Below are 14,247 nucleotides of genomic sequence, written 5' to 3'. Positions count from 1 at the left end.
TTCAGGAGCTGCTCTTTCTTCCCCTTTAGTGTTTTGTCCAGTGTCCCTTCAGTAAAGGTTCTCTGTTCATGCCTGTCTTTGGGGTTTTGGAGAGGAAAGGATGTAAGAGGACCTAGCATGTTACTGGCTGGTCCTTATGGAGATGCATTCCATCTCCAGGGCTAAGCCCATGCAAAAAATCCTCCACCCTGCCCTTCTAGGGTTTCCTTGTAATTCTCACTCCAAGAATTGGGACTTTTCCCACCCCCTTCTTCTAGAGGGCTGTGGTCTCTTAGCATAAGAACATAAGAATGCCCCTACTGGGTCAGACCAAAAGGTCCATCTAGCCCAGTATCCTGTCTTCTGACAGTGGCCAGTGCCAGGTGCCCCAGAGGAAACGAACAGAACCGGTAATCATCAAGTGATCCACTCCATGTTGCTCATTCCCAGCTTCTGGCAAAGAGAGGCTAGGGACACCATCCCTGCCCATCCTGGCTAATAACCATTAGTGGACCTATCCTCCATGAATTTATCTAGTTCTTTTTTGAACCCTGGTATGGTCTTGGCCTTCACAACATCCTCTGGCAAGGAGTTCCACAGGTTGACTGTGCGTTATGTGAAGAAATACGTCCTTTTATTTGTTTTAAACCTGCTGCCTATTAATTTCATTTGATGACCCCTAGTTCTTGTGTTATGAGAAGTAGTAACCAACACTTCCTTATCTATTTTCTCTACACCAGTCATGATTTTATAGACCTCTAGCATATCTCCCCTTAGCTATCTCTTTTCCAAGCTGAAAAGTCCCAGTCTTATTAATCTCTCCTCATATGGAAGCCGTTCCAGACCCCTAATGATTTTTGTTGCCATTTTCTGAACGTTTCCCAATTCCAATATATCTTTTTTGAGATGGGGCAACCATATCTGCACGTAGTATTCAAGGTGTGGGCATACCATGGATTTATATGGAGGCAACATGATATTTTCTGTCCTATTATCTATCCCTTTCTTAATTATTCCTCACATTCTGTTCGCTTTTTTGACTGCCGCTGCACACTGAGTGGATGTTTTCAGAGAACTATCTCCAATGACTCCAAGATCTCTTTCTTGAGTGGTAACAGCTAATTTAGACCCCATCATTTTATATGTATAGTTGGGATTATGTCTTCCAGTGTGCATTACTTTGTATTTATCAACATTAAATTTCACCTGTCATTTTGTTGCCCAGTCTCCCAGTTCTGAGAGATCCTTTTGTAGCTCTTCACAGTCTGCTTGGGTCTTAACTATCTTGAGTAATTTTGTATCATTTCCAAATTTTGCCACCTCACTGTTTACCCCTTTTTCCATATCATTTATGAATATGTTGAATAGGACTGGGCCCAGTACAGATCCCTGTATTTAACTCTTTAACTCTTCATTCTGAAAACAGACCATTTATACCTACCCTTTGTTTCCTATCTTTTAACCGGTTACCAATCCACGAGAGGACCTTCCCTCTTATCCCATGGCAGCTTACTTTGCGTAAGAGCCTTTGGTGAGGGACCTTGTCAAAGGCTTTCTGAAAATCTAAGTACACTATATTCACTGCATCTCCTGGTCCACATGCTTGTTGACCCCCTCAAAGAATTCTAGTAGATTGGGGAGGCATTATTTCCCTTTACAAAAACCATGTTGACTCTTCTCCAACAAATTATGTTCATCTATATGTCTGACAATATTTTTCTTTATTATAGTTTCAACCAGTTTGCCTGGTCCTGAAGTCAGGCTTACAGGCCTGTAATTGCTGGGATCACCTCTGGAGCCCTTTTTAAAAATTGGCATCACATTAGCTATCCTCCAGTCATCTGGTACAGAATCTGATTAAATGATTACAGACTACAATTAGTAGTTCTGCAATTTCACATTCGAGTTCCTTCAGAATTCTTGGGTGAATACCATCTGGTCCTGGTGACTTAGAATCAGAGAATCATAGAAGATTAGGGTTGGAAGAGACCTCAGGAGGTCATCTAGTCCAATCCCCTGCTCAAAGCCGGACCAACACCAACTAAATCATCCCAGCCAGGGCTTTGTCAAGCCAGGCCTTAAAAACCTCTAAGGATGGAGATTCCACCACCTCCCTAGATAACCCATTCCAGTGCTTCACCACCCTCCTAGTGAAATAATGTTTCCTAATATCCAACCTAGAGCTCCCTCACGACAACTTGAGACCATTGCTTCTTGTTCTGTCGTCTGCCACCACTGAGAACAGCCTAGCTCCATCCTCTTTGAAGCCCACCTTCAGGTAGTTGAACCCTGCTATCAAATCCCCCCTCACTCTTCTCTTCTGCAGACTAAACAAGCCCAGTTCCCTCAGCCTCTCCTCATAAGTCATGTGCCCCAGACCCCTGATCATTTTCGTTGCCCTCCGCTAGACTCTCTCCAATTTGTTCACATCCTTTCTGTTGTGGAGGGCCCAAAACTGGACACAATACTCCAGATGTGGCCTCACCAGTGCCGAATAGAGGGGAATAATCACTTCCCTTGATCTGCTGGCAATGCACCTACTTATACAGCCCAATATGTTGTTGGCCTTCTTGGCAACAAGGGCACACTGCTGACTCACATCCAGCTTCTTGTCCACTGTAATCCCCAGGTCTTTTTCTGCAGAACTGCCGCTTAGCCATTCGGTCCCTAGTCTGTAGCAGTGCATGGGATTCTTCCTTCCTAGGTGCAGGACTCTGCACTTGTCCTTGTTGAACCTCATCAGATTTCTTTAGGCCCAATCCTCCAATTTGTCTAGGTCACTCTGGACCCTATCCCTACCCTCCAGCATATCTACTTCTCCCCCCTCCCCCCACCCCAGTTTAGTGTCATCTGCGAATTTGCTGAGGGTGCAATTCATCCCATCATCCAGATCATTAATAAAGATGTTGAACAAAACCGGCCCCAGTACTGACCGCTGGGGCACTCCGCTTGATATCAGCTGCCAACTAGACATTGAGCTATTGAGCCCGACTATCTAACCAGCTTTCTATCCACCTTATTGCTGTTTAATTTATCAATTTGTTCCAAAACCACCTCTAATGATACCCCAATCTGGGAGGGTTCCTCAGATTTGTCACCTAAAAAGAATGGCTCAGATTTGGGAATTTCCCTCACATCCTCAGCCACAAAGACCAATGCAAAGAATTCATTTATTTTCTCCACAATGATCTTATCGTCCGTGAGTGCTCCTTTAGCACCTTTATCGTCCAGTGGCCTCACTGGTTGTTTAGCAGCTTCCTGCTTCCAATGTACTTAAAAAAAAAATTGCTATTACTTTTTGAGTTTTTCCTAACTGTTCCTCAAATTCTTTTTTGGCCTCTTCCTCATTATATTTTTACACTTCATTTGCCAGAGATTTTGCTCCTTTCTATTTTTCTCACTAGGATTTAACTTCCACTTTTTAAAGGATGCCTTTTTGCCTCTCACTGCTTCTTTTAATTTGTTGTTTAGCAGTTTTCCTTAGCTGCTTGGTGGATCCTACCCATCCGGGGAAATTGATTCCTCCTCCCCTTTCTCGGGTGAGTCATTAGCATTTTCATTGACACTCAAGTCTTTAGTAGGATTCTCATCCTGTCTTAAAGAGACAGAGTTAGTTTCCACAAGTACATCAGGAACATCATTTTTCAAAACTGGGAGCTGGATTGGGGTACCCTCTGTCATAGCTCTCTCTGTCCCCAAGGGGTCAGTTTTGTGCCTGCTCCCTTCTGGGAGGTCAGTTACACAGTTTCCTCTTAAAACCTGAGCCACAGGTTGGATGCCTGGGAGCAAAGATGCTGACCAAGCAAATCTGTCCTGGGCAAACCCTCCCCTGTAATCAGTGAGGAGACATTCCTGTACTCTCCCAAATTCCTTCTCAACTTCCTCCTCTGGGGCCCCCCTCTAAGACACACATCTCTGTGCTTTCTAGAGTGGGATCTATCCCCTGTGCAGCTGTGAAGGGCTCTCAGCTAACAGCCAGAATGGTTCTTTCACTGGCAGGCACCACGTCCTCCTCCTTCTTTGAATTGGGTTTGTCTGCAGCTACACAGCCCGTGGAACCCTTACCCACCTCAGTATCTCTAGTGTTCCATCACCTTCCTCTGGGCTTCCCGCTAGGACACATCTTCCTATGCACCCTAGAGTGAGGTCTGACTCTTGCTCAACTACAACCTGTTGACAGTCAGCAACCTGGACAGTTTTCTCACTGACAGGCAATACGCTCCCCTTCCACCTGGAGGAAACACTGCCTTTAGCCCACTGGCAGTAGGAGCTGGTCTCAACCACACCCACCCCTGGTAGCAGACTGTTTTCCACTGCTGCAGAGGAATTAAAGAGACGCTCTCCCATTCCTTCAGCAGTTTCTGGGACTTTATCTTTCTCCTCTGGGGTTTCAGCATGATATTCCTCCTTGCTACTGGCAGACAGCCCAAGCCACATTGAAAAAACATTTCCCAGCAACAATTGTGATGGGTTATTAGGAACTGCCACCACAGTCAGTTCAGCTTCCAAATCTTGAGTTTCTATGTGCACTTTAGCCAAAGACACACAGAATTTGTGTCCTCCTACTAACAAAAGCTCTGCCATCGGTCCTGACAGTCTGTCTTTTTCCTGAACAAGGTTCTCCTAACCACAGAAATTTCTGCACTTGTGTCCCTCCACCCAAGGTGGTCCTTGCCATTAATTTTGACAGCCTTTATGTGCTTCCTGCCTGGCTGGACAGAGGCTATTTTTACAAACCCTTTATGATAAGTGGTAATTGCCTGAGGTGCCTCTGTGCTCTGGGTAGCAGCATTCCCATGAGTTGCTTGCTGCCTGTTCCCACTCAGCACAGGGCATTTATTCCTCAGGTGCTCAGTGGAATTACAGTGAGAGCGCCTTCTGGGCTCTTCTGTTTTTACAGGAGATTTGGGGCGAGGACTAGAGGAATGGATTTAGACAGGTGAGCGCCCAGCCTCCCCTCCACCCTCCTTTTTCCCAGGGATAAAATGGAAACCCAGCTTTCTTCCAGACTTAAACCCCTCTGCCAGTGATTTATTTCTAATAGATGCTTGGATTTGTTCAGATTCATCAGCTAGAGTAGCAAGTTCATCAACAGTCTTCACCTCTTTATCCCATAAACACTATTTTACATCATCACTACATGTATTCAGGAAATGTACCTGAGCAACAAGATCACACATTTCTTCAAAGCTTGTAATACCTTTTCCTCTCACCCACTTATCCATCAAATCTTTTATCTGGTTTACATATGCCACAGTACTCATTCCAGCACCCCTCTTAAGGCTTCTAAATTTTACTCTATATGTTTCTGGTGTAATCTGAAACTGTTTTAAAGCCATTTCCTTGAATTTACCATAATCTGAAGCATCTCTAATTGGCATCTTATTGAATATATCCAGAGTTCTACCAGACAACTTTGCAACCAAAATGGGCATCTTTTGGTCTTCTGGAATCTCATGTAGTACACGCAGCCTCTCAAAGGTGATGCAATATTCAGCAATGCCCCCTGTCTCACTGTATGCAGGACACAACCATTCCTATTTGCGGATTTTTGAAGAGGTGGGACTTCCCTTTTTTTGTGGGCTCCACTTCTCTATCAAGTCCAGTTCATGCTTTCTCTCTCTCTCCCTCTCCTCCATGACTAGCTTCCGGGCCTAAATTTCTTTTTCTTGCCATTCCATGGCTCTCTGGTGTGTAGCTTTTTGCCTGGCCTCCTCTGCTTCCATGGCTCTTCAGTGTTCAGCTTCTTGTCTGGCATTCTCTCCTTCAATCTGCAGTGGCTGCAATTCCATATGTCTTCTCCTCCTTCTCATCTGCCTGCAATCTACACAGCTCCAGCTTCTTAATAGTTTCACTTTCACTCATTTCCCTACTTTTCTGTCCCTACTTCCCTTGCCCCAAATCAGCAAACAGAAAATAACAAATTGGTAACCACTTTGACTGATTTCTAGCCACCACACTTAAAACTCTCTTAAAAACACCGCCAGTGTGTGAAGTCTCACTCAGAGCAACAAGCTGTGCATATGACCCTGCTCGCTGCGCCACTGTGCCGGGTTCCCCCCCAGGGTGCCACCTGGAACTGACCAGCCCCTGACACAGCAGCCTAGACTCCCTTTACACTGTACTGCTGTGACAAGCTGCAAAGCCCTCTCTAACCTGCATTTTCACCAGCGTACGTACAGGTAGGGGCACACCCAGCTGCGGTTACATGCAGGCAGACTCTCTGACCAGCCCCTGCATGGGAAGGCTACAACTAGGGCAACTACCAGCTCCTTAGGCATGCACCCACTTTGGAGTATAAACCCAAAATTATACCGTCTTGAGCTGCACAGGAAAATGTTCAGCGTTAGCTCATAAAATTCACCCCCTTCCACAATGTGAAGAGGAATATGCAACAGCCTTTTGCCCCTGAGTTATGATTCCCACACACTGGTTTAGATAAAGCAAAAATAAGTTTATTAACTACAATAAGATAGATTTAAGTGATTATAAGGGATAGCAAACAGATCAAAGCAGATTACCTAGCAAATAAACAAAAACTAAGCTTAGTATACTAACGAGATTGGATATGAATAGCAGATTCTCACCTTAAGTGATGATACAAGCAGGCTGCAGATTCCTAAGGGCAAGCTTCACTAACTTACAGCTTGGAATCCCCAGGTGTTCCATTCACAGGCTAAAAATCCCTTTAGCCTAGGTCCAGCACTTCCCCCAGGTCAGTCTTTCTTCCTCAGGTGTTTCCAGGAGTCTCTTTGGGTGGGGAGTCTGTGAAGAACCAGGATAATGTCACTGCCCTGCCTTAAATAGCTTTTCCATATGGCGGGAACCTTTTGTTTCAAAGCTGGGTTCCCATGCCAGTCAGTGGAAGATACTGATGTCCCAAGATGGAGTCCAGCACTAGGTGACCTGGTTACATGTCCCTTGTAGTATCACAGCAACCATTACTCGGAGGCTGTCTGCGGCCTCCTCAGGAAGGCTCCCCAGGTGGGAAATAAGCTTCTTCTAAGGCCTGTTGTTTTCTCTAATGGCCCTTCTCCACCCAGCTTTCCAAAATGAAAGCATCTTGTCTAGTGGGTGTTCCCCAGGTGTAAACACATTTGTAATACAGATACATAGTCAATATTCCTAACTTCAGATACAAAAATGATACATGCATACAAATAGGATAATCATATTCAGTAAATCATAACCTTTCCAATGATATCTCACATGACTTATCTTGCATAAAATACATCATAATTATGCCATAATCATATCATAATTTCTCTATGAAGAATATGAGGTGCAGTGTCACACCCATGTCCCCGGGCAGCCCTTCCCTAGCGTCCCCTCAGGAAAATCAAACCAGCGGCACCTCCAATCCTGCTCCCTGGCCATGTGTGGGTGGAGGGTGACACGTTCTCGTGTAGGCCTCTTCCACGCTGGTCCTTCGCCAGCCCCCAACCCACACGCCCTGGGAAAGGCTGGCCCAGATCGCCCTGCTGTCATGGAGCTAAGCCTGGCCGCTGAGTGGGGGCACCCCCAGCATGATGGAGCATCTCAGGCTCCCTGCAGACTCGGGCCGACCCTGCCTTGGTTGCACTCAGGTCATGCTTTCACGATTTTCTGTGCAACCTTCACAGCAAGGGACTGACTCTTTTAGCTGAACGTTGGAGAACCACTGAGAGGCGGGTCCACTCCCCCACCTCAGCTAGTCCTTTGCCCCACACGCTGGGGGAGGCTGCCTTGGCTGAGGGACGCGGGCTTGGGGTTAGCTCCCCCAGCGGCTCCATTCAGCTTGCTAGTTCCATTCTCTCTTCTCACAAAGCCCCATTGCTTTCCTGCCCCATTCCCCGCCAGGTCTCCGGCTCCCACCTGCGGCTGGTCCGGGTCTCAGCGGCCAACTCGGGCGAGTATGTCTGCCGCACCAGCTCCGGCGCTGGCATCCAAGAGGCCTCCATCATCGTCAACATCTACCGGGCCACCGACTCACCCTACTGTAAGTGAAGGCAGTGCCTGGTACGGTGCAGCCCTGGGCTGGCCTGGAAACCCTGACTCGGGTGTGACCTCTGGCCTTAGGGTTCAGGGCATCTGCTCCTCCGCCTTGCTGGCAGCTGGGCCCGGCAGTGCCAGCTGGGATGCACGGGGCGGGAGGGAGCGGGTCCAAGGAGGTCCTGCAGGGAGCCCTTTAGGGCAGCCCTGCAGGGGAAGGCCAAGGCATCTCTTGTCTCCCAGGGGACGAGCAAAGCAGTGAGGAGCAGAAGGAATCTCCTTCCAGGCTGGCCATGGCCATGAAACAGGCTAACCACCACTGGGCCAGCATCTAGTAGGGAGGTGCCCACATCATGGAAACTGCCATCCTGATTGGCACCCCTGCCCTTGGGGCGGCAGGCTCAGCAGAGGCTGAGAAGGAAGTGAGCTGTGGTGCTGATCTGCCTTCGGGCCCCAGAGGGAAAGGGAGACCTGTTTGTGCTGCTGGAGGGAAGGCAATGCTCCAGGAGAGGCTGCATGGCCTGGGCATGGAGGGGGCTCAGGAGACCTGGGTTCTAGCCCCACCTCTGCCCTAGCTTGCTGCGTAACTGGGGCAAGTTACTTCCCCTCCCTGTGGAACTTGCCTTGGGTTCCCCCTGCTTGACCAGCACTGTTCCCTGTCCCTCCACGTCACGGCCCGGTGCCTGGGAGCAGAGGCTGCTAGCCATGAGGCCAGAACCTCCAAGCACAGAGCTCCCACACGCCAAGCAGGAGGTGCAGCCTGTCAGCCACCTTGGCCTCTCCTGAAAGCCAGACCCTCAGCTCTCCAGGCTCTGCTGACAGAGCTCCTGCTGCAGGGTCTGGGTGTGGACTAACCACTTTGGCAGGCTGTTTCTATCTCCAATTCCTCTGCTATGTGAGGGGACCTCTCCCCCAGCTCTAACACCCCATCCCCCTGGCTCCTCCAGCCTCGGGCGTCGAGTCCCCTGTCCGCATCGAGTCTTCCTCGTCCTCCATTGCTGAGGGACAGACCGTGGACCTTAAGTGCCTTGTCGCGGGCCAGGCACCAGCCATGGTCACATGGTACAAGCGGAGGGGCTCCCTGCCGGCCAGTCACCAGGTAGGAGATACACACGCGGGACATGATTGCGGGTTCCTTGGGCCCAGGGAGAGTGGGTCTGGCAGGGTTGTTTGCTGCAGATGAGCCCATCTCTGGAGGACGTCCATCTCCCTCCAGAGTTATCTGGTTTCTCACCTTGGTACCCTGATTAGTACTTGGCAGCTCCATGGGGAAACTGCCCAACTCTGCCATAGCCCAGTGCTGTAGTGGTGTGGGAACAACCTGTCAGGGTCCCCAGGCGGGGGCTCTCGCACGACTCAGGAACAGTCCCTGGAGGGCCCCCTTCAACATATCAGCCCCTGTAGGGTCACTGAGGCCCACACACTAGACAGGGAATGGATTACTTGATAATTACCTGTTCATTCCCTCTGGGGCCCCTGGCATTGGCCACTGTCGGTAGACAGGATACTGGGCTGGATGGACCTTTGGTCTGACCCAGTGTGGCTGATCTTATGTTCTTATACAAAATACTATGAAAAACTCCCATGCTCTCACATACATGGCTCCTGTCACCTTGCCTGCGCTATCCACAATGCACTGCTGCTCCCAGGGCAGTGGGGCTCGGGTTGCTCTCCTAGGAATGGCGACCGTCAGAGCCTGGCTAACAGGCTGGGATCATGGCAGCCCCCGGCGCGATGGGCCCTTGAGGGTGGAGGGTCACCCCTCCTGCCCTGAGGAGACGTTATCGGAGCCTGGATGCCAGATGTGGGGTTTGTCCCTTTCTCTCCTCGACTCTCGCTCTCCCGGTTCCTTCCCCACCAGGTCTCCGGCTCCCACCTGCGTATCCCCCAGGTCTCAGCGGCTGACTCGGGCGAGTACGTCTGCCGCGTCAGCACCGGCGCTGTGGTCCAAGAAGCCTCCATCATTGTCACCGTCAGCAGCGCCGGGTCCTCCTACTGTGAGTTCAGGCAACAGACATGACGGCTGGACTTCCAGGGTCCCACGAGGGGTGGCTCTGTACATCCATGGCAGGCAGCCTGGCCTAGTGGACAGAGCACTGGACTGGGGATCTGGGTTCTATGATCCCTCTGCCACTGACCTGCTAAACTTCTCTGTGCCTCAGTTTCCCCTCCCTTTTTCTGTTTAGCTCTTCAGGGCAGGGCCTCTGTGTCTGTGCAGCGCCTGACACAATGTGGCCCTGATCTCAGATTGGGCAGGGCCTGGCTCTCACTCTGTGTCTGGGCAGTGCCCAGCACAATGGGCCCTGATCTCAGCGGGGCCTCGGGTGGCTCCTGCTATAAACAGTAATGATGATTAGCACATCCCTCACTGCTCAAGGGCTGTGGGGTGATGGCTGCTGAGACTCCTTCGTGGGGAGCATACTGGAGTGTTGAGCAGGTGCTTGGCTCAGGGCAGAGGCAGGATCGGGTGCCACCAGAGACCCTATTTAAAGTGGGGATGGGGGTACGTTGCAGATTCTGCTTCGGTTTCCCCAGCCTAGCCTGTCCCATGGGCACTGGCCTTGGGAAAGTGGGCTTTAGAGGCAGCCTCCCCTGTATATGCACAGCTGAGCTTTGTACCCCAGGACGCATGCCTGAAGCCCTACATGTGGGGAATCCAATCACCTGCCCTGCCTTGGGATCTAGGGTGAGGGGAGGGCAGCATCCTGCTTGTCTTCAGTGCAGGAGCATCCTGCAGGGATCAGGTTGGGGGCCGTCCCCTTTAGATTTCAGAGGGAGAGAGGAGGGGTTCAGCTCTGGGATAATTTCCTGCCGGGGGAAGCCCCATCACCGGGCTGTTGACAGCTGGGGTGGGCTGGAAGCATAGGACCCCAGAGTCATTTACATCTCCACTTTGCATGGGGGTATAAAATGCTCTGAGAACATGCTGTCAGCCATGCCAACATCTTCTTGGCTCTTCCAGCCTTGGGCATCCGCCCCCCAATTCGGATAGAGCAATCATCGTCCTCCGTCACCGAGGGACAGACCCTGGACCTGAACTGCCTTGTTGCAGGCCAGGCGGCAGCCACGGTCACATGGTACAAGCGGGGGGGCTCCCTGCCGGCGGATCACCAGGTAGGAAAGCGAGGCTGGTCTAGTGGGGAGGTTCTGTCCAGGTTCCTCTGGGTCCAAAGAATGTGGCTACTGGGTGAAAATGGCAGCTCTGGGAATGAGCTGGGCTCTGTCCTGCTGCGAGCTGGCTCTATGGGGGTCCCGGTGCAGTGGCAGGACCCCTAGTCGAAAGGGCAGAGCCAGGAGTGGCGTTCTCATCCCTGGCGGCAGAGGAGTTGGGGGCTGGGAGCATACATGGATAGGGGGGTGAGTCCTGCTCTGTCAGCTGATCAGCAGGGGACCTGGGAGCAGCAGGCGCAAGCCTGAGCCTGGCGGAGGCCAGGCAGGCAGCCCCGCGCTGTGCGGTGCAGGTTAGACGCTCCAGCTCCATCCCCGCAGAGCTGGGTCAGAGGACAGCAGCCTGGCCTTCCTTCTCTGACTCTGGGCTCTCCGTGACCCGCCCCGCAGCTCTCTGGCTCGCGCCTGCGGCTGGTCCAGGTCTCAGCGGCTGACTCGGGCGAGTATGTCTGCCGCGCCGGCAACAAGGAGGCCTCTGTCATCATCACCATCCAGCAGAGCAGCAGCATCTCCTACCGTGAGTTGTGCGTGGCCACTGTGCTCTCCTCTTCCGCAGGGCGGAGGAAGCTCGGTGCCCTCTGGGGATGTACCTCTAGTGGGCAACCCTGAGCACCCGCAGGTGCTGCCATCCAAGGGGAGATCTGAGCCCCCCAACAGGGTGACTAGAATTGATGGGGTGGCTCTGAGCTCCCAAAGGGCGAGGTCTGTGGGTTGTGGGACAGGCCCCTGGGGAAGCGGCTGGAGCCCTGAACTAGACCAGGCAGGGCATTCAGGAGCTCCCTGCTGGTGCTGATCTGGCCCCAGCCCTGGGAGACCTGCCCCCACAGCTCTGCTCCGTCTCTTCTCCATGGGAGGGAGCTGGAGCCCGCAGCTCCAACCCTCTGCCCTTGGCCCCTCCAGCCTCAGGCGTCACCCCACCAGTGAGGATCGAGTCTTCCTCATCCTCCATCGCCGAGGGACAGACCTTGGACCTGAAGTGCATCGTTGCGGGCCAGGTGCAGCCCAGAGTCACATGGCACAAGCGGGGGGGCTCCCTGCCGGCCGGCCACCAGGTAGGAGACATGGGGGGCCTGGTGGGCATTTCCAGAGGGTGTTTCCTGGGCCTTGGATTCCCTTTGCCCTCCCAGGAGGAGGTCTTGTCCCGGGGTTTCCTGGAATACCTTCTCCTCCTGACCAGACAGCGGGGCTTGGCTCCAGTGGCTCAGGAGCAAGATATAGTGAGAGGAGGAGGGGCCCCCTGGGCCAGGAGAGCTCAAGGGAGCAGAACTGAGCAGTCCTGCCAGGAGACCCAGTGGGAACAGCCAGCCCCACCCCACAGCGCAGAGCCTGGGGAGGGGTCGCTTGGGGCCAAAGGCGGGGTAAGGGAGTGGAGGGATCACTGACCTCGCCAGCTTCCCGTGCGCTCCCTCTTCTCATGGACCCGTTCTCCACATGATTCGCTGCCCACCAGGTCTCCGGCTCGCGCTTGCGCATCCCCCAGGTCTCGGCAGCTGACTCAGGCGAGTACATCTGCCGCGTCCGCACTGGTGCCATCACCCAGGAGACCTCGCTCATCGTCACCATCCAAGGTGGAGCCGGCTCCTCTTACTGTGAGTTTGGCCTGGGCTGGGCTGCGGGCACGGGGAATGGCCGGGAAGCAGGAGGGAGCTGGCCTGGGCTGGGCTGCAGGCATGGGGAATGGCTGGGAAGCAGGAGGGAGCTGGCTGATGTCCTGGCCTGGGCTGGGCAGCGGGCACGGGGAATGGCCGGGAAGCAGGAGGGAGCTGGCTGATGTCCTGGCCTGGGCTGGGCAGCGGGCACGGGGAATGGCCGGGAAGCAGGAGGGAGCTGGCATGGGGAATGGCCGGGAAGCAGGAGGGAGCTGGCTGATGTCCTGGCCTGGGCTGGGCAGCGGGCACGGGCAATGGCCGGGAAGCAGGAGGGAGCTGGCTGATGTCCTGGCCTGGGCTGGGCAGCGGGCAGTGGGATGGGCCGGGAAGCAGGAGGGAGCTGGCTGATGTCCTGGCCTGGGCTGGGCAGCGGGCACGGGGAATGGCCGGGAAGCAGGAGGGAGCTGGCTGATGTCCTGGCCTGGGCTGGGCAGCGGGCACGGGGAATGGCCGAGAAGCAGGAGGGAGCTGGCTGATGTGCTGGCCTGGGCTGGGCAGCGGGCACGGGGAATGGCCGGGAAGCAGGAGGGAGCTGGCTGATGTCCTGGCCTGGGCTGGGCAGCGGGCACGGGGAATGGCCGGGAAGTAGGAGGGAGCTGGCTGATGTCCTGGCCTGGGCTGGGCAGCGGGCACGGGGAATGGCCGGGAAGCAGGAGGGAGCTGGCTTATGTCCCAGCCTGGGCTGTAGTCTCGTGCGCCCTGTGGGTTGATCATAGCTTGGCAGGGCACAGTGGGTCCTTCACCATCTCTGAGCTCTCTGTGCTGAGCCTCTGTTCCCCTTCCAGCTCTGGGCGTCACCCCCCCAGTGAGGATCGAGACCTCTTCCGCGTCCATTGCTGAGGGACAAACCTTGGACCTGAACTGCCTGGTCGCAGGCCAGGCGCAGCCCAGAGTCACGTGGTACAGGCGGGGGAACTCCCTGCCAGCCAGTAGCCAGGTATGGGGGCTCATGGCGGCTGGGAATTGATGGCCGTAGCCCGTAAATTCCCCCATGCTCCTGGGAGCAGCAGACCCATGGGATTTCCTGGCTGGGGCGGCGACGGGGAGAAGGTTGGTGTCCTTGGACAATGAAACCCACAAGAGGCAGCAAATGCTTTGGAAACCAAATGCCTGGAAAAGTCCGTGGTGTCCCAGTCCTGCCTCAGGAGGAGCCACAGGGGCTGCATGGGGGCTGGGAGATGGTGGGGGTCGGACACAGTCCGTGCCAGCCTTGTAAGGGCTTGTCGCACAGGCAGGGCTGGCTTTCCCAAGGAGCCCAGCTCCTCGTGTGCCCCTGCCTACCGAGCACAGCTCTCCTCAATACCCCATGGCCTCTGCCCTCTCTCCCCGCCAGGTCTCCGGCTCCCGCCTGCGCATCCCCCAGGTCTCAGCTGCCGACTCGGGCGAGTACATCTGCCGTGTCAGCAACAGCACCGGCCCCCTGGAAGCCTCCGTCATCGTCACCATCCCCCGCAGTGCCGGCTCCTCGTACCGTACGTCT

At 53.6% G+C, this 14,247-nt stretch overlaps 1 protein-coding gene across 3 annotated transcripts in view; it reads left to right on the top strand.

The window, feature by feature from the left end:
* HSPG2 (heparan sulfate proteoglycan 2) overlaps positions 1-14,247 on the top strand; it is a 203,334-nt gene that overhangs the window by 150,781 nt on the left and 38,306 nt on the right. For all 3 annotated transcript variants that reach the window (XM_075121175.1, XM_075121177.1, XM_075121176.1), the window contains 9 exons: positions 7,819-7,957; positions 8,898-9,049; positions 9,812-9,947; positions 10,913-11,064; positions 11,509-11,635; positions 12,019-12,170; positions 12,569-12,707; positions 13,553-13,704; positions 14,101-14,239. In XM_075121175.1, coding sequence (XP_074977276.1) covers positions 7,819-7,957; positions 8,898-9,049; positions 9,812-9,947; positions 10,913-11,064; positions 11,509-11,635; positions 12,019-12,170; positions 12,569-12,707; positions 13,553-13,704; positions 14,101-14,239 — 1,288 coding nt within the window. The remainder of the gene's footprint in view (positions 1-7,818; positions 7,958-8,897; positions 9,050-9,811; positions 9,948-10,912; positions 11,065-11,508; positions 11,636-12,018; positions 12,171-12,568; positions 12,708-13,552; positions 13,705-14,100; positions 14,240-14,247) is intronic.

This window comes from Caretta caretta, chromosome 18, assembly GCF_965140235.1.
Source record: "Caretta caretta isolate rCarCar2 chromosome 18, rCarCar1.hap1, whole genome shotgun sequence".
In the NCBI taxonomy this organism is placed as follows: domain Eukaryota; kingdom Metazoa; phylum Chordata; order Testudines; family Cheloniidae; genus Caretta; species Caretta caretta.
Note: the sequence above shows the minus strand (reverse complement) of the source record. Positions and strands in the feature narration are given on the sequence as shown.